A 24,702-nucleotide genomic window follows, 5' to 3' on the forward strand; every position below is an offset into this window, starting at 1 on the left:
CCTCAAACAGCGGCTGGATTAATGACTGAGTCATCCCAACTGAATAAAGTAAGTAACATGATTTTTACCAACATGGGTGTCTCAAAATTCTAAGCTCCAGAGGAAACGTCTGTCACTCTGGGAGGAGATGTACTCTTGTGTTCTGGGTGTGGCTGACCCAAACAGCTTTTATCTGGGTATAATCTCAGTTAAGGGAAGTTTTTCATTTAACTTCTTACAGTTGGATCTTTACTCAACATAAAGAAATATACCACCTGCTTAACAAGGTGGCAAGAGGTTGGCCGACAATTTCAGTAACCACAAACATCACACTGGCTACGCCAGAAATTTAAGACCTGGCTAGGGAGAAATGCAGACTCGGTCTCCAAAACTCACGGTAGAACCCATGAACTAGAATCTGAACAGCAGAGGGCGGTGCAACCGACTTCACAACAAGAGTTTCACAGACAGGAGCCCCCCAGAAATGGGCCAGTAGCCTCAGTATAAGGCAAAACTTTTTCAGTGAACTCAATGAATCATAAAATATGGTAACTGTTCAGCGTGGGACTCATGTGGCTGTTTTCCATAACCTCTACTCTGGTCTGACCGTTAAAGCTCCCTTGTGAATAGGTTTGACCTTACAGTTTGGGGGTGGGGATAGGACGGGAGGGGGTAAGGAGGAATGAAATCAGAATCTCGGGCTTCCCAAAAGAATGCTTACCCTTGGTTTTTGGAGTCTTAAAACTGCAGGGGATCACTCCCCTAAAAGATAGTCCGGTTGTTCTTGCCAGTGACATCGCTGACAAACACGTTACAACATAGTTTTGGGGGAGGGGAGGAGTGTAGGAAACCGAAAAAGAAACTAACTCTGTGGACTAACCCAAGCCCCTCTCACTTCAAAAGAGCGTTCCAACAAAACTAGTCGCCACTCCCTAAGTTTCGCTTTAAGTCGAAGCACCCGTGCACCCTCTCTATCCTCCCCCAGCACCAACTCCAAACTTTCCGCCCCTCACACCGCCCCCCAGGCGTGGAACTCCTCCCGGCACGCCGGGCTCCGCTTATGGAGAGGCTCGAGGCCGGGCTCGGGAAGGGCCAGAGTAAGAGCGAGGACCCGCGGCTCGCGTTCTTTCCCAAAGCTGACCGTACCTGTCCAGCATCTGCTGTAGGGCTTGGTCCGGCATCTTCCGCGGAGCCGGCGCACTCGGCCCTCCCCAGTGGACCTGGTCAGGGCCCGGCCCAGGGACAATAGCACTGAGAGGCGGTGGAGTAGGCCTCAGTCCTCCGACAGCCGCGAACCCGCCGCCCAGCCTCCTGGGGTGGCTCCGCGAGGCCGGAGGCGGCGGTGCGCGTCCTGCGGGCGTCCGGAGGAGGCGGTGGAGAGCGAGGAGGAGGAGTCTGGGGAGGGGAGGCGGCGAAAGCGGCCCGGGTTCCTGCCCGTCGGCCCGGGGTTCCGGTCCATGGACCGCGGGCGCCGAGTTGCTGCCGGCGGAGGAGCTACCTCTGTGAGGTAAGAGTCACCGCCTCCGTGCGCGCCGGGGTCACGACGCAAGGCGGCCCAGAGCAGCCTGGGAGATGTAGTCCTCGGACCGTCCCCGCTAGAGGCTGCACAGCCCGCCCTGACCACCGCCGCCGCGCCCGCCGCCGCCCGGCCGGCGCCCTCCCGTTTCCTTCCTCCAGGGGGAAATATGTCCTTCGGGCCGCTTTCCAGGAAGCTGCAGGATGTGCCGCTCCACTGTCAGTAGCAACAAGGTCAGCCCCTCCTGCTTGTTTCTTTTCTCAGTTTTTGCCCTCAGGTGGGACCGAGCCAGGTGAGGGAAGGGAGCTGAAGGGCCATTTCTCTTCAGGGTCCCCAGCCCCGGTTGCGGCGTCGGGGCGGGCCGTGGCGGGGGTGGAGGTGGCAGAAGCGCCTTCAGAAGCCCTCGGGCTGGGGCCAGCCTCTGCCGCGTCTGAGCTCATTTTGGGGAGTTACACAACCCGCGCAAGGGGTCGGATGCACTGGTGCGGGAGGTTATTCCTACAGGGTCGGGGAGGGTGGGGGAGGCTCCCTTAGACCAGATGGTTCCCACCGGAGCTTCTCAGTGTGTGTTTTGGGGGAGTGGCGGGGGAGAAAAGATTATTCTCTCCCTCTGTAGGAGCTTTCTAAAATGTGCCTGGTCTTTCAAGGGCTCGCCGACAGTCTCCAAATGGAACATGTTCGTGAATAAACAGCTCTTGCTTACTCAGCTGTGGGTTGTCAGGGGTGTTTGTTTCTCTCTCTGCTGCTGGTCCCTGTTAACCATTTCCAGTCGCTTTGACACTTCCAAGCAGGTGGATGTGTGGCGGGGGGGGGGGGGGGGCGGGTGGAGGGGAATCAAAAGGGAAAAATCATCGATCACTCTTTGGGTTATTCTTTGACGGTCTAGGGACAGCTTTGGCGGGAGGAAAGAGCTGTTGGCTAAAACGAATGCGTCTTTTGGACGACCTGTGGCGTTCTCCAGTGCTGTAATTGGTAGGACGTCTGGTAGTTTTCCCTTGATTATGCCTCATTTCTGCTGCAAGGTGTTTGATTTTTCTTTAAAATTAAAATTAAAATGTGTCTTTTTGCTCTTTTTTAAAAGTGGAATTTTACAATCAGCTCCTAATTCTCTGTTTAAAGTTTGCTTCCTGAATATATTTGAACTAGAGTGTACATTGCCAGAAAAAAAAAAAAGAAAGAAAACATGTGAACAGAAGTTTATTTGGGCTCCAATTTCTGCAAGATGCTTTTATGAAAGCCTTTGGGAATTTACATGACTAATTATAAGTAACGATTCACCTTTTTTCTCAGGAAACGTAGAACAGGCCCCCGCTAGTGGAGGGAAATAAGAATTTAGTTTACTCAGGGTGTTTGATATTTTAAATTCTTATTTATTGCTCCTCCTACTGGGTAAGCCTTCCCTTACTGTGTATTTTTCTCTAAAGTAGTTGTCCATTAAGGAGATGAATATATACATCCTGCTCAAAAAATATAATTTGATCCCAGCATATTGATTAAATAGGCTAGTGCAAACTTCATCTAGTTTTATGACTTATACTAAAGGTTCTCACCTCATTTTATTTTATTTTTTTTTTTTAATATTTTATTTATTTATTTGATAGAGAACACAAGTAGGCAGAGAGGCAGGCAGAGAGAGAGAGAGAGAAGCAGGCTCTGCACTGAGCAGAGAGCCCGATGCGGGGCTCGATCCCAGGGTCCTGGGATCATGACCTGGGCCGAAGGCAGAGGCTTTAACCCGCTGAGCCACCCAGGCGCCCCCTCACCTCATTTTATAATTCCTGTTTGAACCCCAAATTGGAAAGTAATATGCAGTTTTGTTGATAGAGAAGCTGTGTAGATAACCTTATTTAAAAAAAAAAAGAATTTATATTAGATTTTCATGAAAAGTCTGTTTCCTGGCTTTGTCAAAAATATTTTGAAATAGAAAAAATATATATGTTATTCATCGTAACAGTGATTAGCACCTGATCTCGCAATTCCACTCCTTGTTTTTTACCCAAGAGAAATAAAATATGTCTAGACAAAACATGTATACAAATGTTCATAACAGCATTATCCCTAATAGCCCCAAAAGTGGAAACAACCTAAATATCCATCAACTAATGAAAGGATAAATCAGATGTGGTACATCTGTACAATAGACTATTATTAGATAACAGGGAATGAAGTTCTGATACATGCAACAACATTGGTAAGTCTTGAAAATATGCTGAGAGAAGCCAGTCACAAAAACCACATATTTGTTGTATGATTCCATTTATATTAAATATTATTATATTAAATATTATTAAATATTAAATATTAAAAATTCATAGGAACAAAGTAGATTAGTGATTGCCTAGGGGTGGAGGGGTAAGAGAGAAAAGGGGAGAGATTGCTAATGAGTACAAGGTTTCTTTTAGGGGTGAAGAAAATGTTCCAGAATTAGAGTGGTAATACTTATACAATGTTGTCCATTATATCGCAATTAAAAAAAATAGTGTAAAACCAAATTAGATTCTAGTGGTGGCACCGCTCTTTAAATATACTAAAAAAATTGAATTGTACACTTAGTATGGGTGAATTTTATGGTATGTAAATTATATCTTAATAAAGCTGGTAAAAGAGCAATTAATTAGCTCCATATAAAATGTTCATAAGGACATCCAAAGAGAAATGGATAAATAGATAACTCATAATTCTTTATTATCAAACTTCAAGTTTTAAATATTTTAACTAGTATGGACAAAAATCATGACTGATAGGGGCACCTGGGTGGCTCAGTGGGTTAAAGCCTCTGCCTTCGGCTCAGGTCATGATCCCAGGGTCCTGGGATTGAGCCCTGCATCGGGCTGTCTGCTCTGCGGAGAGCCTGCTTCCTCCTCTCTCTCTCTCTCTGCCTGCCTCTCTGCCTACTTGTGATCTCTGTTTGTCAAATAAATAAATAAAATCTTTAAAAAAAAATCATGGCTGATAAAACTCATGAAATAAATTAATTCCTTGCATTTAAAATGGGTGACACATATAGCCGAATTTTAATATTATCTTTCGACTTTGTTGTCCTCAGCTCTTGCATTTAAAAATAAAACAGGGGGCACTTCGGTGGCTCATTCCATTAAGCTACTGCCTTCACCTCAGGTCATGATCCCAGGGTCCGCGAATCAAGCACCTGCATTGGTCTCACTGCTCATTGGGAGCCTGCTTCTCCCTCTCCCTCTGCTGTTCCTCCTGCTTGTGCTCTCTTTTTTTGTCAAATAAATAAATAAAATCTTTTAAAAAAATAATAAAAATAAGACATAGGGCACTGTTTGGCCCAGCTGACTGAGCATCCAATTCTTGGTTTAGACTCAGGTGGTGATCTCAGGGTTTTGAGATTAACTCCTGTATCAGGCTTGGAGCTCAGCATGGAGCCGGCTTGGCTTGTGACTCTCTCCCCTTTACCTCTGCCCCTCTCCCCTGCACATGTACTCTCTCTAAAATAAATAAGATAATTGGAATTATAATAAATCAGATAATTGGGATTATAATTTACTTTCTGATCTTCAAAGGAACAAAGTCTTAATTACTTAGATCTTAATCTCACCAAAGGGGGAAATAATTTGAAATGAGCTGCATTTTATGTAGGGTTAAAGGTTTGTTGTGAATGATATTCATTCAGCCAAGAGAGTTATGGAATTCTGGAGATTTGTGAAATATATTAATAATTTTTTAATGGATTTAGAAATCCCTGAGTACAGAACCACTCTAATATGTCAGGAAATTTAAAATAGTATCTTACTTTAATATTCTTCCATCATGCTTGTTTTGAACTGTCTGCCAAAACGACCCCTAGAAGTATTACATAGTATAAAATAAACAGGTGCCCTACAAAGAGAATTGTCATTTGCTAAACTTATTGATAACTGCAGGCTGACACATTCCAGGTTGCAGAAAGTTCTTCATTAATTCATTCTACAAATGTTTACAGTGGACTTAGGACATGCCTGGGTACTCCAGTATCAAAAATTAAACTACTGTTTAAGAACATACAAACTCCCTAACAGTGGTTATATTAAAAAAAACAAAAATAAATAACAGGGGCACCTGGGTGGTTCAGTTGGTTAGGTGTCCAGCTCTTGATTGTCATAATCTCAGATTTGTGGGATCAAGCCCCACATCAGGTTTTATACTCAGTAGGGAGTCTGCCTGAGGATTTTCCCCTTTCCTCTTCCACCGCCCCTCCCCCTGCTTCTGGGCTCATGCACTCTAAAAGATAAATAAATCATCAAAAAAATAAAACAAGGTAATTACATATGAAATATTACTTAATACAGCATATGAAGTACCAAATGAATGGCATGGAAATACAAAGTGATTTAGAAGTTTAGAGGCATTTGTTAGGGGCTGATATATTAAAGAGAACTTTGTGAAAGAAAGGAAATTTAGGAGGTAGGAGGAATTGTAAGTGAATAGGTAAATTGTAAGTGTATATAGGTGAGGAGGTGGAGAAAGATCTTGGGTCAGGATGAGGTTGAAAAGATGTACAGAGAAGAGTTAATCTGTTACTAGAACTATAGGTCTTTGTTGAGTAAGTGAAAAATACATTTGGTTGGTTAAATAAGGAATAGTATAAAAGGCCTTGAATCTATTCCTTCAATAAATATTTATTGAACAGGCAGTATTTAGGCAATAGGCACTAAGCTAGGCACTGGGAATACAATAATGAGCAAAAACAAGTATATTACCTACCTTTTCATAGTTTATAATGAGAGATTATCACATAAATTTTTTAAAATTTGTAAATGTAGTCCATAGTGTTATGAGACATTATAACTAGGGATTCGACCTAGAGAAGGAAGTCAGGAAAGTTTCTCTCAGGAAGTGTCCATTATGCTGAAGCCTGAAGAAGCTCAAGAGTTAACTAGACAAGGGGAGCAGGAATGAGCATTCTAGACCGAAGAATAGCATGTGCAAATATCCCATGAAGGAAAGCCCTGTGATGAATAGGGGAGACTGAAACAAAAAGGGAACTTGCGGCAAGACTGGACCAAAAAAGGTCAATCAAGTGACAGACAATGAAGAACTTTGTAGGCCAATTTAAGGAATTTTGCCCTTATCCTAGAATCCTGCTGTGAGAAGTAGATTAGACATAGGAAATACATTCCATTCTCTAGGAAATGGGAAGTTACTTGTGGTTCTAAACCTGGTGTGAGTCAGAGACTCACCCTGGAAATTCTGATGTGTGTGCCTTGTCATTGTGCCCAATTAGCTATTTGTTTTTGTTTTTGTTTTTGTTTTAAACAAGTTCCCTAAGTGATTATTAGACCAGTTGTATCTCTGCGGAAATACCGCAGTAATCAAGAGCTTGGGTTTGAGTCTTAGTATTACCACTCAGAAGCTCAGCAACTTTGGGCAGGTTATTAAATCCATTTAAGCCAAGTTTCCTCATCTTCAGGGAAAGAACTATAGAGTTTACTTCATTGGATTACTGGGAGGATTAAATTAGAAAATTCATTTAAATTGTTCAGTATAGTCCTGGACATATGGTTTAGAGCTCCATTAGTGTTAGCTTCTAATTATTACTCAAAGTTCTTGAATAAAGGTGAGAGTGATTTAGAGGGATTAACTCTGAAGTGGTATGCAGGATGGATTAGAAATAAAGATAAGTTAGATCTCAGTAACTTGGCCATGATCTGTAACTGTTTTCAAGTTTGCTTAGACACAGCTATTAATGCTTGAAGATCCTTAGATAGGCTAAGTAGTTCTTAAGTAGATAGGCTCCTCATCTCTAAAGAACTTTTATGGGGAGAGTTTGGTCTCCAGAGTACATTTTACTGGCTTAGGATCTGTAGGATTACTTTGAATTGACTTTGCTTAATTCTGGACAGAGGCTTCACTGGCCTTATAGAGGACAGTCTAAGACCTGTCTGTCTTTATTTGCTACTTAGAGAATAGACCTAACAGCTTATATCCACTCTAATGCAGTAGATATTTACAGAGGGTAAGTAATTTTTCATACTTAAAAAAAAAAAAGGTGGTGGGTTGCTGGATAGCTCAGTTGTTAAGGGGCTGCCTTCGGCTCAGGTCATGTCCTGGAGCCCTGTATGGGGCTCCCTGCTTGGTGGGAAGCCTGCTTCTCCCTCTCTCACACCCCTGCTTGTGTTGCCTCTCTCGCTGTGTCTCTTTTATTTATCTTTTATTTGACAGATCAAATAAATAAGTAAAATCTTAAAAAATATATTGACAGTTTTATATATTATCATTATCCAGTAACTTGCCTTCTCCTCCTCCTCATAAATATGGTAGAAGACCCATTATGTTTCATTATCCTTGCTTAAATTCCTTTCTCTGGATATGCAATGGTATGTCAAAGGTAGGCAAAAATCAGAAGACAACATGTCACATATTCCCTCTTGTATCTTGTTCCTGGAGCATCAGTTTATTAGAAAATGTACATACAAGGATTTTTTTTTTTCCTTTTCAAATAAACATGAATATCATAGAGTAGCAGTTCTCAGAATGTGGTCTAGCAGACCCCTAGGACTCCTGGAGAACATTTCCAGGAGTATGTCAGGTCAAGATTATTTTCACAAAACTAAAACATTATTTGCCCTTTTTACTACATTGGCATTTACATTGATGGCACAAGCAATGATGGATGAAACTTCTAGTACCTTTGCACTATTAAAGGCATTGGCACTAAACTATACTAATGTTATATACTTTTCAGCACCATGCATATGCAGTAAAAGCAAAACAGAGGTTCACTTAAGAATGTTCTTGATTTGGGTGCCTGGGTGGCTCAGTTGTTAAGCATCCAACTCTTGATTTTTGGCTCAGGTCATGATCTCAGGGTTGTGAGATCAAGCCCCATGTTGGGCTCCACGCTGGGTATCAAGCCTGCTTAAGATTCTTTCTCTGCCCCTCTCCACCTCTTCAGCGTGCTGTGCTCTTTCTCTCTCTCTCAAAAAAAAAAAAAAAAAAAAAAAAAAAAAAAAAAAAAAAAAAAATTGTTCTTGAGTAAGCAGTAAAAAAATACTTCATCATATCTTGACCCTTACATACACACATTTTTAATATTCAGTGTGGTGAAATGGGAAACGTGTTCACATTTGCATCCAAATATGACAGTTGTCTCAGAGAAGCACATGCACATGATTTATGTGCAAACAACTGGCTGCTCATGGCACACTACTTTTACCTGAAAGATTGCCAAAAAATTTAAATTTTTGTGCTGTAAAGGATACTGTTGAGAAAGTGAAAGGACATCCCACAGAGTGGGAAAGAAATTTTGGAAATCATGTGTCTGAAAGGGGATTTGTATCTAGAATATATGAAGATTTATTACAACTCTGTAGTAGGAAGGCAATTAACCCAATTAAAAAATGGACAAAGGATCTGAATAGACATTTCTCCAATGATACACAAATGGCCAGTAAGTACATGAAGAGATACTCACCAACATTAACCATCAGGGAGATGCAAATCAAAAAAGGACAAATGTTAGGAAGAATGTGAAGAAATTGGAACTCAAGTACACTGCTGTTGGGAAGGTAAAATCGAGCGGCCATTTTGGAAAATAGGTAGCTCCTCAGAAGGTAAAACATAAAGTTTCCAAATGACCTAGCAGTTCTACCTCCAAGTTATACCCAAGAGAAGTGAAAACATATCTACATAAAAACTGTAGATGAATAGTCATAAAAGCATTATTCATAATAGACAAAAAGTGGAGCAACCCAATGTGCATCAAATAATGAATGGAGAGATGAAATTTGGTATGTCCATGCAATGGAATATTGTTCAACAACCAAAAAGAATGAAGTACTGATACGTGCTACAACATGGATGAACCTTGAAAGCATTACACTTAAGTGAAATAATTCCAAAAAGCACATGTTCTAGGATTCCATTTCATGAAATATTAAGAATAAGTAAGTGTGCAGAGATAGAAAATAGATTAATGGTTGCTTAGGGCTGTGGCAGACAGGGATTTGGTTGTGGTGACAATTAAGGTGTGCAGAAGTTTCTTTTTGAGGAGATGAAATTGTTCTAAAATTGATTACAGTGAGGATTGCAACTCTGAGTGTACTAAGAGCCATTGAATTGTAGACTTTCAATGGATGAATTATATGGTGTTTTGAATTATATTTCTATAAAGCTGCTATTTAAAATAATACCAGGTAAGGGACGCCTGGGTGGCTCAGTTGGTTAAGCAGCTGCCTTCGGCTCAGGTCATGATCCCAGCGTCCTGGGATCGAGTCCCACAACGGGCTCCTTGCTCAGCAGGGAGCCTGCTTCTCCCTCTGCCTCTGCCTTCTACTCTGCCTGTGCTCGCTCTCGCTCGCTCTCTCTCTCTCTCTCTCTCTGACAAATAAACAAAATCTTTTAAAAATAATAATAAAATAAAATAAAATAATACCAGGTAAAGCACCTGGCTGGTTCAGTTGTTGGAACAAGTGAATCTTGATCTTGGGGTTGTGAATGCAAGCTCATGTTGGGTGTACAGATTCCTTAAAAATAAAATCTTTAAAAAAATTATAACACCAGAGAAGACCTTGAAATCCATTATTAGTAGACTATTTTAATAATGTATGACACACCTATATAATATGATATAACCGAGCTATTTAAACGAATGAGATATTTCTATACAAGCCGTAAGGAAAAGTTGCCAAAAATATAGTAGCCATCAGTTAGGATTTTTGTTGTTGTTGTTCCATAGAAATCAACTAGCTAATTCAATCCCTTTAGGGGACATTTGTTAATGTCTGGAGACATTTTTGATTGTTACGCAGGGAAAGCTACTGGTGGGTAGAAACCAGCAGTGCTGCTAAAAATTCTGCAATGCACAGAACAGCCCCTCAGAACAAAGAATTATGTAGCTCAAAATGTCATTAGTGCTGGGGCACCTGACTGGCTCGGTTGGTGGAGTGTAGGACTCTTAATCTCAGGGTTGTGTAGAGCTTACTTAAAAAAAAGAAAGCCTTAAAAAAATTTATCAGTAGTGCTGAGGTTGAGAAATGCTGAACAACCAAAGGGCAATTCATTGGGAAGATATGGGTTAGTTCACAAAATTGGACGTAAGGCAGAACCAGGCTAGAACCATGAAGTAGCAGCCACCCCAGAGAATATTGTTAGCAGGGACATTCCTCATGCTTAAATGGGTTCAGCACTGGAATTCAGCATTGTTTTTATTCTACTCACAGTTCAGAATTTAAGGATAAGGCATCTAATCAGTCTTTCCTGTCACTTAGCTAAGAGTGGGCAGTATACCTTGAATGAATGAAGGCAGTTCCTCAGAAGGAAGTACATTCGTAGCAAGTATTTATTGACTATATGTTTATGTTTCAGGTTTTATTTAGGTACTGGGGATAGAGTACAGCAAAAAAGATGAAAAGACCCTTTTGGAACCTATATTAATAAGACACTAAATCATGGAAAATCTTTTATTAATAACTAAAGGTAGGATAGTTGCCAAACCAAAACCAGTAAACACTAAGTACATATGAAGTGAAAAAGGCAGGTAGCTGATAGTATGTGTGTATGCAAATACACCCACACACATATATATGTATATATAATCCCATGTACTTGTTTTATTTTATTTCATTTTATTTTAACTTCAGGATGTAAATGTACAAAGATTTGTGGAAGGATATATAGGAAATTGTTTTTTAAAAAATATTACCTCCAGGGGCGCCTGGGTGGCTCAGTGGGTTAAGCCTCTGCCTTCAGCTCAGGTCATGATCTCAGGGGTCCTGGGATCAAGCCCCGCATTGGGCTCTCTGCTGATCAGGGAGCCTCTGCTTCCCCCCTCCTCTCTCTCGGCCTGTCTCTCTTCCTACTTGTGACATCTGTCTGTCGAATAAATAAATAAAATCTTTAAAAAATAATAAAAAATATTACCTCCGGGGACGCCTGGGTGGCTCAGTTGGTTAAGCAGCTGCCTTCGGCTCGGGTCATGATCCCAGCGTCCTGGGATCGAGTCCCACATCGGGCTTCTTGCTCAGCAGGGAGCCTGCTTCTCCCTCTGCCTCTGCCTGCCATTCTGTCTGCCTGTGCTCGCTCTCTCCCCCTCTCTCTCTCTGATAAATAAATAAAATTTAAAAAAAGTGGTTTAACCATATTAAAAAAAAAAAAAATATTACCTCCGGATGCTAAGACTGAATATGGGGAGAAGAGCATACTTTTCATTTGATTACCTCATAATGTTTTCATTTCACCATGAGCATGTATTTTATAGTTAAAATTTTTTTCATTTATTAGATTAAAAAGTAACAGAAGAAATCCTTGGTGCAAGTGAAGGATGATTAAAAACGTTTAAAAAGTCACAGTATTGGGGTGTTTTGCTTATTATGGAAAGAACTGAAAGGAAGAAAGAACATCTGACTGGAATGTATGGCCTGTCATCATTTAGCAAATATTTGTTGAACACCTAGCTGCCTTAAATCTTTTTTGGAAAAGATGGAGTAAAAATAAACCAAATATCAAGCAGCAGCCATGTGTGAGATACTCTGTGAAGTGCTATATCTGGGACAGGATTGAAATTTGGAACAGATCTGACAACTGCCCTCACTGGTGCTTCTTGGCATCTATTTGTTGAATACCAGATATGCAGCATGCACTGAACCCTCTACACACATTACTTCAAATCCTAACAACAACCTTACCAGAGAGGTATCTATGTCTCCCGTTTTACAGATGAGAACACTGAAAACTGGGAAGATGAAGTCATAGCAGATAAGTGGCATAGCTGACTTCACATTCACGTATGAAGACGTATCTGACTTCACTGGAGAACAGTGTATGAGTATGTGAGTAGTTAAATAACAAGTAAAAAAGAAAACAATTTATTACAAGAGCAGTCACAGGACTAGCCTTGATTAATTTTTGAAGAATTTTATTAGATAAGTATTCCAGGAGCTCAGAGAAGGAAAAAGAGATTGCTGCATACTGGTGGTCTGGGCAGGCTTCCTAATTGGGGAAGTGGTTTTGTGTCTTGTGTCTTGTGTCTTGAAGGAGTATATAGATACATGAAGACAAAGAGTGTCAGCTTTTATGGAATGCCTGCTTCAGGCTGGAAACTTCTCATCTAAACCCCATAGCCTCATTTAAGAGTTGAGAAAACAGAGGCCTTTTCTTACCTCCACCCCCTGCCAGGGACGGGCAATTAACAGGCATAGTAATTGGCTGTCTATTAGGTGCAAAGTGAAATTCACTGTTACAGCCAAACACTTACCTCTATTTTATAGCTTCTGTCTTGGGTAGGTTGAATTAATGATACAAGAGAAAGTATACATAATAAACTAATAAACCAGGATATACCCTTCTGGGAGAATAGATATTCAGCATATGTACTTTTCCTCTGCTTAGGGGGTTTGAAGCCTTTATGAGGATGTTTTATCTAATTTGATTCTCTACAGCTGAAATCTCAACTTGGTAATTCTGAGGAAGGTCATCCATTCAGTCATTTGTTCAACATTTCTGGAGCTCCAACTTTGTACCAGACACTGTAGGAGATACTGGGGATACAAAGATATGAACCATACACGGTTACACTGTTCTGGTCATCAGGTTGCTTACAATTTCATGCAAGAGACATGTAGTTGTATTTATCATATATGGAAATGTGAACCAATCTTTTTGTATCTACTCTGAGAAACCCAGGAGTCTTCTTGAGTAATTTTTCTTCCTTAGCTCATCCTCCTAACTTTCAGTCAGTCACCAAAATGGTCCATTTATCTCCTAAGTATTTCTCAAATACAGTTGTTTCCTTTCTTCTTGCCTTCACCTCAGTCCACTTGACTGTCATCTCTTCCTTGAACTACTTAACAGCCTCAAAATGGCCTCCCCACATTTGCTTTCACCCCTCCCCAACTGATTTGAAAATTGGCTTTCCAGTCTGCTCTTTTCTTCCTTTGATTCTCCAGTAGACTGACCTTTTAAGAAATGTAGAACTAAAAAGGAAAAGAAATGTAGAACTGATTATGTTATCTGCTTAAAATCCTTCTGTGGCCCATTTAAATCCTGTTGAGAAAGAGCCAGTAAAAAGCATAAATTTAAATTTAGCCATTTTGGAGAAAAAGGGAATAGTTAATAAACTGTACCTCCAGAATCTAAACTTCATAAGGGCAGGGACAGGGACCAAGAAACCATACTGGTTTTGTTCAATACTATATCCTCAATATCTAGCACAGAGGCTGGCCAATGGCAGGTGTTCAGTAAATATTTATTGAAGTAAAAAACAAACAAAAAAAAACACCTCTTCTGGGGTGCCTGGGTGGCTCAGTGGGTTAAATGTACTACTCTTGGTTTCAGCTTAGGTCAGGATCTCAGGATCATGAGACGGAACCTCATGTTGGACTCTGTACTCAGTGTGGAGTCTGCTCAAGATTCTCTTTCCATCTCTCTCCCTGTCTCCCAACCCCCCCACTTACAGGGATGCATGCATGCACTGTCTCCCAAAAAATAAAGGACACTTCTAAGGCTATAGTGAACCCTGTAATATTTTATTGGAATTGGAGGCATTGATACAAACTCATGATTCTATAGATATAAACACAGATGTATGCATAAATATGCTTTTTAGCTCTGTTGAGAGAACCTAAGATGATGACACCCCAGTGAATATATCAAGTGGTATCTCAAACCAGGCTCTTTCTAGAGAAATTATCTCTTTGCTAATTCCAAATCGGGGCAGGAAAAGTACATGAGCTGGAACATCTGCAGTGCCAGAAAGTAGGGATGGCTCAAAGAAAAGACCTGGCAGTCAACCTGAAGGGATTCCAATGAGACAGGAGACATTTTGAGTAACAAAATAATAATAGTAATGAATTACAACTCCTGGAATAAAATATGAATTCATGAGTTATTGTTGATAAAAAATAAATGAATAAATCAGGAGAGAAGGAAAAAAATCTTTCTTAGAGCAGCATTACAGCTAATGTAGATGAGTTGATGAAAAGAGCAGATCACCATTTGCAAATACCACAGAAATAATTGATGTGGGCAAGAATCATTAATGGATGTGAAAATTATTAGATAATGTATGTTGAGAAACAGAATATTCAATAGAAAATATCTTCCCAAAGATGGGATGCTTGGATGGTTAAATGTCCGACTCTTGATTTCAGCTCATGTTGTGATCTCATGGGTTGTGATCTCACAGGTCATGATCTCATGGATCATGAGATCAAGCCCTGCAACAGACTCTTAGCTCAGTGGGGAGTCTGCTTGAAGATTCTCTTCCTCTGTCCCTCCCCTGACTCTCTCTTGAAGAAGTAAATCTTAAAAAAAAACACCCAAACTTCCCAAAGATAGTTACGTAAAAAGTGAATAGTTTTACAGTAAGGAACTCTGACAGACACTATCATGTTCACTCTGAAATGATGCACCGAGAAGGACACAACATCACTTTTGTGGTATTATTGCCAAAAATATATAACCTGAATTTGATCATGAGGAAACATTAGACAAACGATAATTGAGGTCCATTTTACCTAATAACTGGCCAGTGCTTTTCAAAAGAGTCAAGGCCATGAAAGATAAACACTGAGGACTATCCCATATTAAAGGAAACTAAGGAGACATGACAATGAAAGCAATGCATGATTCTGGATTGGAATCTTAAAAAGGATATTAGTGGAGCAGTTGGTAAAATAAGGTCTGTAAATTAGGTAGTAAGTATTGAATCAATTGATTTTGATGACCCTACTGTGGTCATTTAAGTTGTTAACATTTGGAGAATGTGGTTGAAAAGTACAGGGAGATTCTTTTTTATAATTTTCCAATTCTGAACTTATCTCCAAATGAAAAGATTTTTTAAAAAGCAAAATAAAATCCTACTTCTAATGGCTTTATAATGAATGCCCTTGCTTGCTTACCAGTTTCCTTACTTACAAGCTCCAGAATGTGGCTACCGGCTTTCTTCTTTAGTTCCCTGGGCACACTGTGCTACCTCCTTTCCAGAGCCTTAAGGTAGCCAGAAGTATGCCATTCTCTTTGCATAGAACAATCTTCCTTTGAACTTTATCCTTTTGTTCTTTAAGGCTCATTTTGCTTGCTTTAGAAAACATTCTGACCTCTTAATCCAGATCCTGACATCATACGGTTTTGTACATCTGGTACTTCTTCAAGCATTTTTATCACAATTTCTATGAAATTATTTATCATGATATTGACTAAGACCTCACTCACTGGAAATTAGTGTTTATAAGAGTTGAAAGGATTGTGTCTTCTTGCCCAAAGTTATTTCCCTAAAGCCTTATACAGGCTTTCAATGACTATTTGAGGAATTAATGCAAGGCATGCAGTGGAGCATTACTCTAATCTCTGTAACAACTTGGGTGATGGATGCCTGGGTGGCTCCCTTGGTTAAATGCCTGCCTTTGGCCCAGGTCATGATCCCAGGGTCTTGGGATCAAGTCCCACATCAGGCTCCCTCTGCCTGCTGAACTCCCTGCTTGTACTCTCTCTTTCTCTGACCAATTAAAAAGAAAAAAAGAAAAAACTTGGGTGACATTGAACATAGGAGACATTTTAGGTTTGAGGAGATGAAGGTGCAGACCTGAATTGGTGGCAATGACAGAAGAGGATAGAGGAGTCTTATCCCAGAAGGGGCCATATGACTTGAGAGAAGAGAAGGAAGAGTAAAAAATGGCTCAGGTTTAATCATCAGCTGCATAAAGGTGCACAGTTGAAATGGCACTTGAGTCACTTTTCCAGCAGTATTTTTTTAAAATTTTTTTAAAGATTTTATTTATTTGACAGATAGAGATCACAAGTAGAGAGGCAGGCAGAGAGAGAGAGAGGAGGAAGCAGGCTCCCTGCTGAGCAGAGAGCCCGATGCGGGGCTCCATCCCAGGACCCTGGGATCATGACCTGAGCTGAAGGCAGAGGCTTTAACCCACTGAGCCACCCAGGCGCCCCTCCAGCAGTATTTTTTTAAAAAGTGTGTTCCTGAATATTTGAACATGAAGTCTGTTTATTTTTAATAAAATGCAGTATGCTTCTTGTAGGGTACTATGTTACATAGTAAAACTTCATGTTTTAGTGAAAATACTAATTAGCATACTAGTTAGTATATTTGATATCCTAAATTTTACTAGAGTATTTTAATTAAAATGCTGTATACCCATGGTAAAATACCATGCACCATGATGAACCTTAAACGGTAAAACTGACTCTATGAGAATACCTAAATACCCCTCTGTAGTGGCTGCATGATGCTTCAACTAGATCCTCTCTTCTCGCTAAAGTGCTCATCCCATAGCTGATGGAGATACTGGCTCCTGATCGTGGAATGTGAAGCTTTGTTTTTACTGGCCACTGCTTTAGCCTCACTTCAGGTTATGTTCCCGGGAGCCTATAGTCAGTGACTGGCTGATTTAAGATGCAAAGATTTAGCTTCCTTGCCTTATTTGAGGCAAGCCTGAGGGCCATTTCAGCTCCAGAGCTCATCACAAGATCAGCTGAGTACTCAGTTGTAACCACCTTTGGGAGGGGGGAGTGTCAATATAACTCTTGACTTTTCCTGCCTTCTTCATTTCATTGTAAATGTACTTGCCAGTTGTGTCCTATATGCAATAAAACATTTGCGTGCAAAACTTAGTCTCAGAAACTGCTTCCAAGGAAGTCAACGTATGACACGGTCTAATCTGACTACCCTCTAAAGGCTGTGATCACTGGAACCTCTGTGTGTGTGTGTGTGTGTGTGTGTGTGTGTGTATTCTACACCAACAAACAACTTTAAAAAAATCGTAAGATATATACCAAAAAAGTGCCCAAAGTAAATGTACAACTTGATGAATTTTCAAAACTTGGCAGTAGTTTTTTAAAAGATTTTATTTATTTACTTGAGACAGAGAGGGAGAGTGCATGAACCACGGGTGCGGGGTCTGGGGCAGAAGGAGAGGAAGAAGCAGGCCTCCCACCAAGCAGGGAGCCCGACCCGGGCCTGAATCCCAGGACCCTGAGATCATGATCTGAGCTGAAGGCAGACTTTTAACTGACTGAGCCATCCTGGAGCCCCTCTGCATTACTTTTGTGAAAGAGAACAAGGAACTGATTTTGGACAATGTGAGAACCACTTATATGTACAACTTCCTGATGGTGGAAATTTTCAGAGAGAGGGGTGTATGACCAAGGGAAGTTGGAAGTTTCTCAGATTTTAAAAGAGTAGTTATCTTTTGGTTGACTGTGGTGCACTTTGAAGCGAGAGGAGCATTCTAAGTCTATAAAAATTGAGGTGAAAAGGGGAAAATAATGTGATGAGGAACCAGCAGAGATACTGTGAATCTTTTCACTAGGAAGAGAAAGAAAAAGATCTTCCCGAAAGTCAAATATCTATAAATCAAAAATGTCAAAATATTGCTAAAAATTTGAGTAACCAAGATTTTCCTGTGAATCAAACTTAATACTATTTATAGCTCAACCTAAGCTCTTTATCCTACTGTTTTGATTTTAAGGTAGAATTTCAAGAATCCATCCATGATTTTGATCCTCACTGATAAACATAGCTTTTCACTGAGGGTGTTCAGTTCACTTCTGTCTCTACCACCACCACCTTCATCTTTTCTGGCCTGGATGATACAATAGCTGGCCTTCTAGTCAACTCTGCTTCCACTCTTACCCCAACTACAGTCTGTTCTCCACAGAGAACCACAATGGTCTTTTGAAAGCTTGAAGCAGACCATGTCACTATTTGCTTAAGGCTCTCCAGGATTATTTCACACAGAAAAAAATCCAAAATCTTAACTTAGCCTAAAAGGCTCTACACGATTTGGTTCCTGCCTACCTTCCAGATCTCATCTTGTACCAATTTCTTCATTGTTTACTTGCTCTCTAGCTACAGTAGATTAAGTGTTCCTCTAAAATGGGTCAGAAAGCTAAGGCGGGACCAAATTTTGCCAGAAGCCTATTTTTATACTGCCAGAGGACTAAGAGTGATTTTTACATTTCTATAGGATTGTAAAACAACTACAACAACAAGAACAAAAACAGTTATATTCAAGAGAACTTATGTGACTTGCAAAGCCTATAATATTGACTATGTGACTCTTTTACAGAAAAAGTGTGCCAACCTCTGCTCTAAAGGATTATTCTTCCTCTGTTATGATCTGTTCATTAGCTGTTCCCTTTGCATCCTGCACACTAGTCTTTGCATGGATGGATCCTTTAATTCAGGAGTGAGCTTAATTCAGGTGTCATTAGATCTTTAATGATCACCTAATCTATCCTACCAGATTCTCCCAGTCACATCACTCTTTTGTTCTTTGTAGCACTTACATTTATCTGGTACTTTCTTATTATATTTATTTTTCCAACAACCATTCCTCCCTCCCCCACACGTAGGAAGAACTTTTTTTTTCTTGTTTATTACTTTTGAGTGTTCTTGATCTTGAATTTGGGTGGAAGAGAGCAATAGTGAATGTTGGGAGCCTGTTGCATAGTAGGTGCTTAATAAATGTTGAATGAAGGAATTTGCAGGTTATTTCAGTAAATGAAATTTAGGGTTTGTGCTTTCTTTTTTTGTTCTCTCTTTTGTAGGGAGGACCTACCGTGCAAATAGCAGTGTAGAGCCACTTTATAAAGAAGAGGCAGGGGCACCTGGCTGGCTTAGTTGGAAGGGCATGTGACTCTTGATCTTGGCATCTTAAGTTCAAGCCCACATTGGGTGTAGAGATCACATAAATACATAAATTTTTAAAAATGAAAAGGAGAGGTGAAACAATGTCTCTCCCTTAAGAGAGCAGATATACTTCTTTTTTCCCCTTCTCTCCTCTCCCCAGGAGAAACCATTTCTAGAAGAGTGGGATGTTTCAAAGAGATGTCTCAAGAACTTATTTAAAAAAAAAAAAAGAGGGAAAACCTTTCTTCCTTTCATATTTTTCTTTTGAGAGAGGAGTCTTTCAGAATAATAACACTAATTGAGCTCTCATTCTCTAAGAAACTCTCAGGCTTTTTGGTGCAGATGGATTTAAAACGCCAGGCCTGGACTAAAAGAAAAACCAAGAATGCTCTGAATAGGGCTTGTTCTCAGTGATCAGATATAGAGGAGAAAGATAAACAACCACAGGTCCTAGATTTTTCTGGAGTTTATTAAAGATTGTCAAACAACATATTTTTACTTTTGTTTGGAAAATATATGGTCACTAAAGTAAGAAAGAGTGGGAAGCAGAAGCCTAATGGTAAGGAAGAAAATGTGGGCACTGTTGTAAGTCCTCTGGGTTGTGCTTGGGCGTGGCAGGGGGTAAGGGATGAGAGTTAGGCTTTAGAGCTTGAGTTTTGGAGTCAAAATAGACCTGAGCTTATTCACTCACAAGTTACGTCACCTTGGGCAAATTATTTAGCATTTCTAAGCCCTGGTTTCCTTAGTGAAAAATGAGAATGATAGCTTCTGTCTTTTTAGAGTTATTATGAGGATTAACTGATAAGGCATATAAAAGGCTTAACTAGATGCCTACATAGACTAAGTGATCAGTTAGTATGAATATCATTATCATTGTCATCAGCAGATGATGAAGAAATTCTCTCAATCCACTGATTTTGAAGCTAATAATAAAATCTATGTCCTGTGGCACTTTAAGGATATGTCCCACTGCACTCTGCTACCATAGTAGGGAACAGGATATAGAAAGAGGTAGGATAAGGAACGTCTGGATAGCAAGATCATTGTTGCTCTAAGAAGCATGGGCTTAACATAGGTCATTTGACTCCCAATATTAAGTAGAAAGGAGACAAGGAAATCTATACTTGAATGTCCACCTTCCAGATAAATATATCTGCCTGTCAGTATTAGCTTTGGATTTCATACATTGACCTTTACTGCTTTATGGTTTATTAAAGATACCCTCATACACGCTAATATAATTCTGATGTAGGTCGGGCAGCTGTTATTATAATCTCTATTTTATTCTAGAGGAAACAAAGACTGAGAAATTGAGAACATGGGTTTTAGAATCATATTGGAGGGTTTAAATCTTGGCTTCTCCACTTACCAACAGTGTGATATAGGGTAAGTTATCTGGACTTCTCAGAGCCTCAATATTTTCATCTGTGAAATGGGGATAATGAAGGTACATAACCTCTCAGGGTTGTGTGCAGTTATTCATCATGTAAATAAAGTGCATGACAAAGTAAATAGTATGTACTTAATAAATATTTGTTTTTGTTATCTCCCAGGGCCAGGCAGCTAATAAGTGGTAATGCTTGTATCTAAATTCAGATTATTGCATTTCATATTCAATGTCCTTTCTACATACCACCTCCCATAATACTAATAATGTTGATTCCCTGCCACTGTGATGTATGATCCATTAACATTAGGGCAGGTGACCCAATTTGTTTTTCCCAAAGTGATAAGAGATCCATCTAAAGTATTCCTCTTGGTACAGTTGGCATGCATATCTCAGTTTCCTCAATAAGAGAACAGTTATGGCCTCAGGACAGAGCTACACCAAAAAGCTCTGGATTTTGGTTCAGCTGTTTGTAGCAAAGTGTTGAAAATCCTGGTCTGCCACATGAGAAGACAGAGAAAACCTGCATTAAACTGAACCAATGGGAGACTTGTGGGGTAATTGAAAAAGTGTGTTACCTAGTGAGTTGGAAGACCTGAATTCTAATCCTAGATCTACTACTTATTAACTATATTTTCAAACATCCTTGAACCTGGATTTCCACATCTTTATTTTTTATTTTTTTAGCTTTATTTAGGCATAATTGACATCCACATCTTTAAAGTGGGGATCCCAGCAGTTATCCTTGTGACTGTTACCTGTTCATATAGTTCCTTTGTGGAAATTGGGAAAAGGTGCCTTTTTTCCCAAGTAGATACAGCTCTACATTAAGGTTCATGAGCTTGATGAGCAGAACATGTGTTAGATTTCATTCTCCACTAGCCTTAGGGGCTAGCCTTCTGGTGCATTGCATAATCTGCTTAAGTGAATGTGAGGGCCCTATGCTGTCTATCCACTGCACAGGGCTATTAACATCAAGTGAGATAATAAAAGTGAAAGAGTTTGGTAAAGGCTAATCTCTGTGAATGTAAGGCCCTGATATTACACAAACACCATTTGATTTCAAATACTAGGACCTAAGGGCTACCTGGGTAGACATACTGACCGTTGCCCTTCCTTTTGTTCTGATGATTCCTCTGATACCTAACTTGTACAGCACCTATAAATTACAGGCTGTTAAAGCAGATTATGGCAAAGAAAGGTTCTCTCCATCACTTTCAGGCCTGGACCAGTCTTGCTCTTAAGATCCTTGAAGACTAAACTCAGTTCTTTTGATGATTCATTCTCTCGAAGACATGTTGTTTTTAGAACACTCTGGAATGGGATTGGGTCTTGCCCATGGGTGGAATTTGGAATCCTTTGGTTAGAGCTTATCTCTGGTTTTCAGGCAAAGGTCATTGTATAAAAGCTTTGTATCAATGGGAGAAAGAAAAGTTGCTGAGCCACAGTTTTCCCTCTTTTCATACCTTTGAAGCCCAAGCTGTGTCGTAGGCTGTATGGATCAAGTAGGACAAGAGGATCTGTTTGTATGAGTCACAAGTGAAAAGACAGCTTTAGAATTAGACAAACCTGAAATTGGGTCCTAGATCTGGCATTTACTAGTTTTGTAACTTGGACAAGTAATTATCTTTCTAAGTTTCCATTTTGTCATCTGGAATTAAGGATGGTAACAGTATTTATCTCATGGGTTTTTTACATGGATTAAATGAACTAATATGTGGAAAGCACTTGGCATTTTGTCTAGCTCACAGTATGTGTTCCAGAAACGTTAGCTTTGATTAGTGAGCTCTCTGCAAAATACTCTGCCAAACTTGTGCCTTCCCAAGAAGCTTAGAGAAAAGATAAATAGAAATGCAAAGCAATAAATGCATGATACAGATAGATGCTATTGTTAGGAACTGATGTTTGAAGGAGGCTCTGAAGAAAGGTGAGATTAGGATAAGAAGAAAGGATGAAGAGGGCATTCCATATGGGATCACTAACATTGGCAAGCTTCAGACCCTGAGTACACCAACTTGCCTGGAGAAGTAGGGATAATATTATCTGGGAACATGGGTTAGGATTAGAAGGGTAGAGCCTTAAATATTAAGGTAAGTGGTTGACACTTGTCTATAGATAATGATAAATGACACAATGAGCCTTGTGTATGGAAATGTCTAGTAGGTAGTTGGAAAGCTCTTAGGAAAATGTTCATAGCCACAGCTAAAACTTTGGGAATAGAAGTTGAAATTGTGGAAGCTGGTGATACCTCTCAAGCCAGCTCCCTGAGTGGTGCCTGTTGATTCCAATTTAGTGAGGGCGGCTTTCGAATAGCATTTAAAATGAAATGGTAAAACTGTCAGGAGATTTGAAGACAACTTAAAATGTTAACTGGGTAGAGTTTGCTTCTCTGAAGTCTTCTGAAAAAACACATGGTCTCTCAGAATAATTTTTTAATGGAAATTTAAAATATAAAGCGGAATTAGTATAAGGGAAGAAAAATGACCCATTTAAAAATGCTTAACTGTATTTTCTGAAATTATTCTGCGATTTTTCCATTCTTCAGAAGGTTCTTATGACTGAGTTACATGATGAGAGTAGGAAAATAATAAGATCTAGTAAAGGGAGGTATGCTTTATCAAATCAGCAAATTTATTTATTTATTAAGATTTTAATTACTTGAGAGAGTGAACAAGAGAGAGAGCATAAGCAGGGGCTAGAGGGAGAGGGAGAAGCAGACTCCCAGCTTAGCAGGGAGCCCAACATGGCTCATCCCAGGACCCTGAGATCAGGACCTGAGCCAAAGGCAGACTTAGCCAACTGAACCACCCAGACACCCCAGGACACTTTTTTTTAAGAGTACAAATTTAGGTACTCTATAAGTTCACAAATTTTTATTTTAAAGATTTTATTTTTAAGTAATCTCTACATCTAATATGGGGCTTGAACTTAAAACCCCAAGATCAAGGGTCACATGCTTTCCTGACTAAGCTAGCCAAGCACATTAAGTTCACAAATTTTTGATGTGTAAAACTTTTTTTTTTTTTTTTTTTTTTTTTTTTTTTTAATTTATCAGAGAGAGAGAGGGGGAGAGAGCGAGCACAGGCAGACAGAATGGCAGGCAGAGGCAGAGGGAGAAGCAGGCTCCCTGCCGAACAAGGAGCCCGATGTGGGACTCGATCCCAGGACGCCGGGATCATGACCTGAGCCGAAGGCAGCTGCTTAACCAACTGAGCCACCCAGGCGTCCCTGATGTGTAAAACTTTTTATATAAAAATATCTGGGCCACTGTGCATTATTTAGGTCCAAGATGAATACAGATACATAAAATATATATGGATATTTTAAAATTGAGGTATAAATGACATAGATGTTTATATTAGTTTCAGGTGTACAACATGATGAATATTTGTATATATTGCAAAATGATCACCACAATAAGTTAACATCTATTACCATACATAGTTACAATTTTTTAAAAAGATTTTTATTTATTTATTTGGCAGAGAGAGAGAGAGAGATCACAAGTAGGCAGAGAGGCAGGCAGAGACAGAGGGAAGCAGGCTCCCTGCTGAGCAGAGAGCCTGATGCGGTTCCATCCCAGGACCCTGAGCTTATGACCTGAGCAGAAGGCAGAGGCTTAACCCACTGAACCACCCAGGCGCCCCTACAATTTTTTTTTCTTGTGATAAAAACTTTTAATGTCTATTCTCTTAGCAACTTCCAAATATGCAATACAGTATTATTAACTATAGTCACCATGTTGTAGATTACAGCCCCAGGACTTATTTTATAACTAGAAATTTGTACCTTCATGAATATTTGGTTTTTAAAATTAATTACTGGGGTGCTTTAGTGGTTCAGTTGGTTAAGCATCTGCCTTTGGCTCAGGTCATGTTCCCAGGGTCCTGGTATTGAGCCCCACATTGGGCTCCTTGCTCAGTGGGGAGCCTGCTTCCCCTTCTCCCTCTACCTGTAGCTCCTCCTGCTTCTGCTCTCTTTGTCAAATAAATAAAATCTTTAAAAAAATAAAAAATTTTAAAAAATAAGATTAATTACAATTGAAGTCTAGAAACATAGAAAACATAGATAAGTGTGTTCATATTTTTTCCATTATTTTCATATTTTATGGAATACACACATATACACATTGGCATGTCATTTGAAATGGAATCTCCAGTTAATGTATGTGCCTATAAGTATACAAACTTATCTGTAGTATCTCCTTATCACATGAAGGTATGATGAAGAATG

General features: G+C 39.8%; 2 protein-coding genes across 8 annotated transcripts in view; one reads left to right on the forward strand and one right to left on the reverse strand.

The window, feature by feature from the left end:
• Window positions 1-1,495, reverse strand: part of MARCHF5 (membrane associated ring-CH-type finger 5) — a 52,979-nt gene extending 51,484 nt beyond the window's left edge. Inside the window, exon 1 of the mRNA XM_059169464.1 lies at window positions 1,126-1,495. Coding sequence (XP_059025447.1) covers window positions 1,126-1,160 — 35 coding nt within the window. The 5' untranslated portion in view covers window positions 1,161-1,495. The remainder of the gene's footprint in view (window positions 1-1,125) is intronic.
• A 28-nt stretch (window positions 1,496-1,523) lies between these two features.
• Window positions 1,524-24,702, forward strand: part of CPEB3 (cytoplasmic polyadenylation element binding protein 3) — a 197,595-nt gene continuing 174,416 nt past the window's right edge. For 3 of the 7 annotated variants that reach the window (XM_059169454.1, XM_059169460.1, XM_059169462.1), the window contains exons 1-2: window positions 1,524-1,728; window positions 12,155-12,263. In XM_059169454.1, the coding sequence (XP_059025437.1) occupies window positions 12,260-12,263 (4 nt within the window). In that variant the 5' untranslated portion in view covers window positions 1,524-1,728; window positions 12,155-12,259. Of the gene's footprint in view, window positions 1,729-2,370; window positions 2,468-12,154; window positions 12,268-24,702 lie in introns of those variants that run through there. The other 4 variants (XM_059169456.1, XM_059169463.1, XM_059169455.1 and 1 more) reach the window with 4 other exon arrangements.

Source organism: Mustela lutreola, chromosome 4 (genome assembly GCF_030435805.1).
Source record: "Mustela lutreola isolate mMusLut2 chromosome 4, mMusLut2.pri, whole genome shotgun sequence".
Lineage (NCBI taxonomy): Eukaryota > Metazoa > Chordata > Mammalia > Carnivora > Mustelidae > Mustela > Mustela lutreola.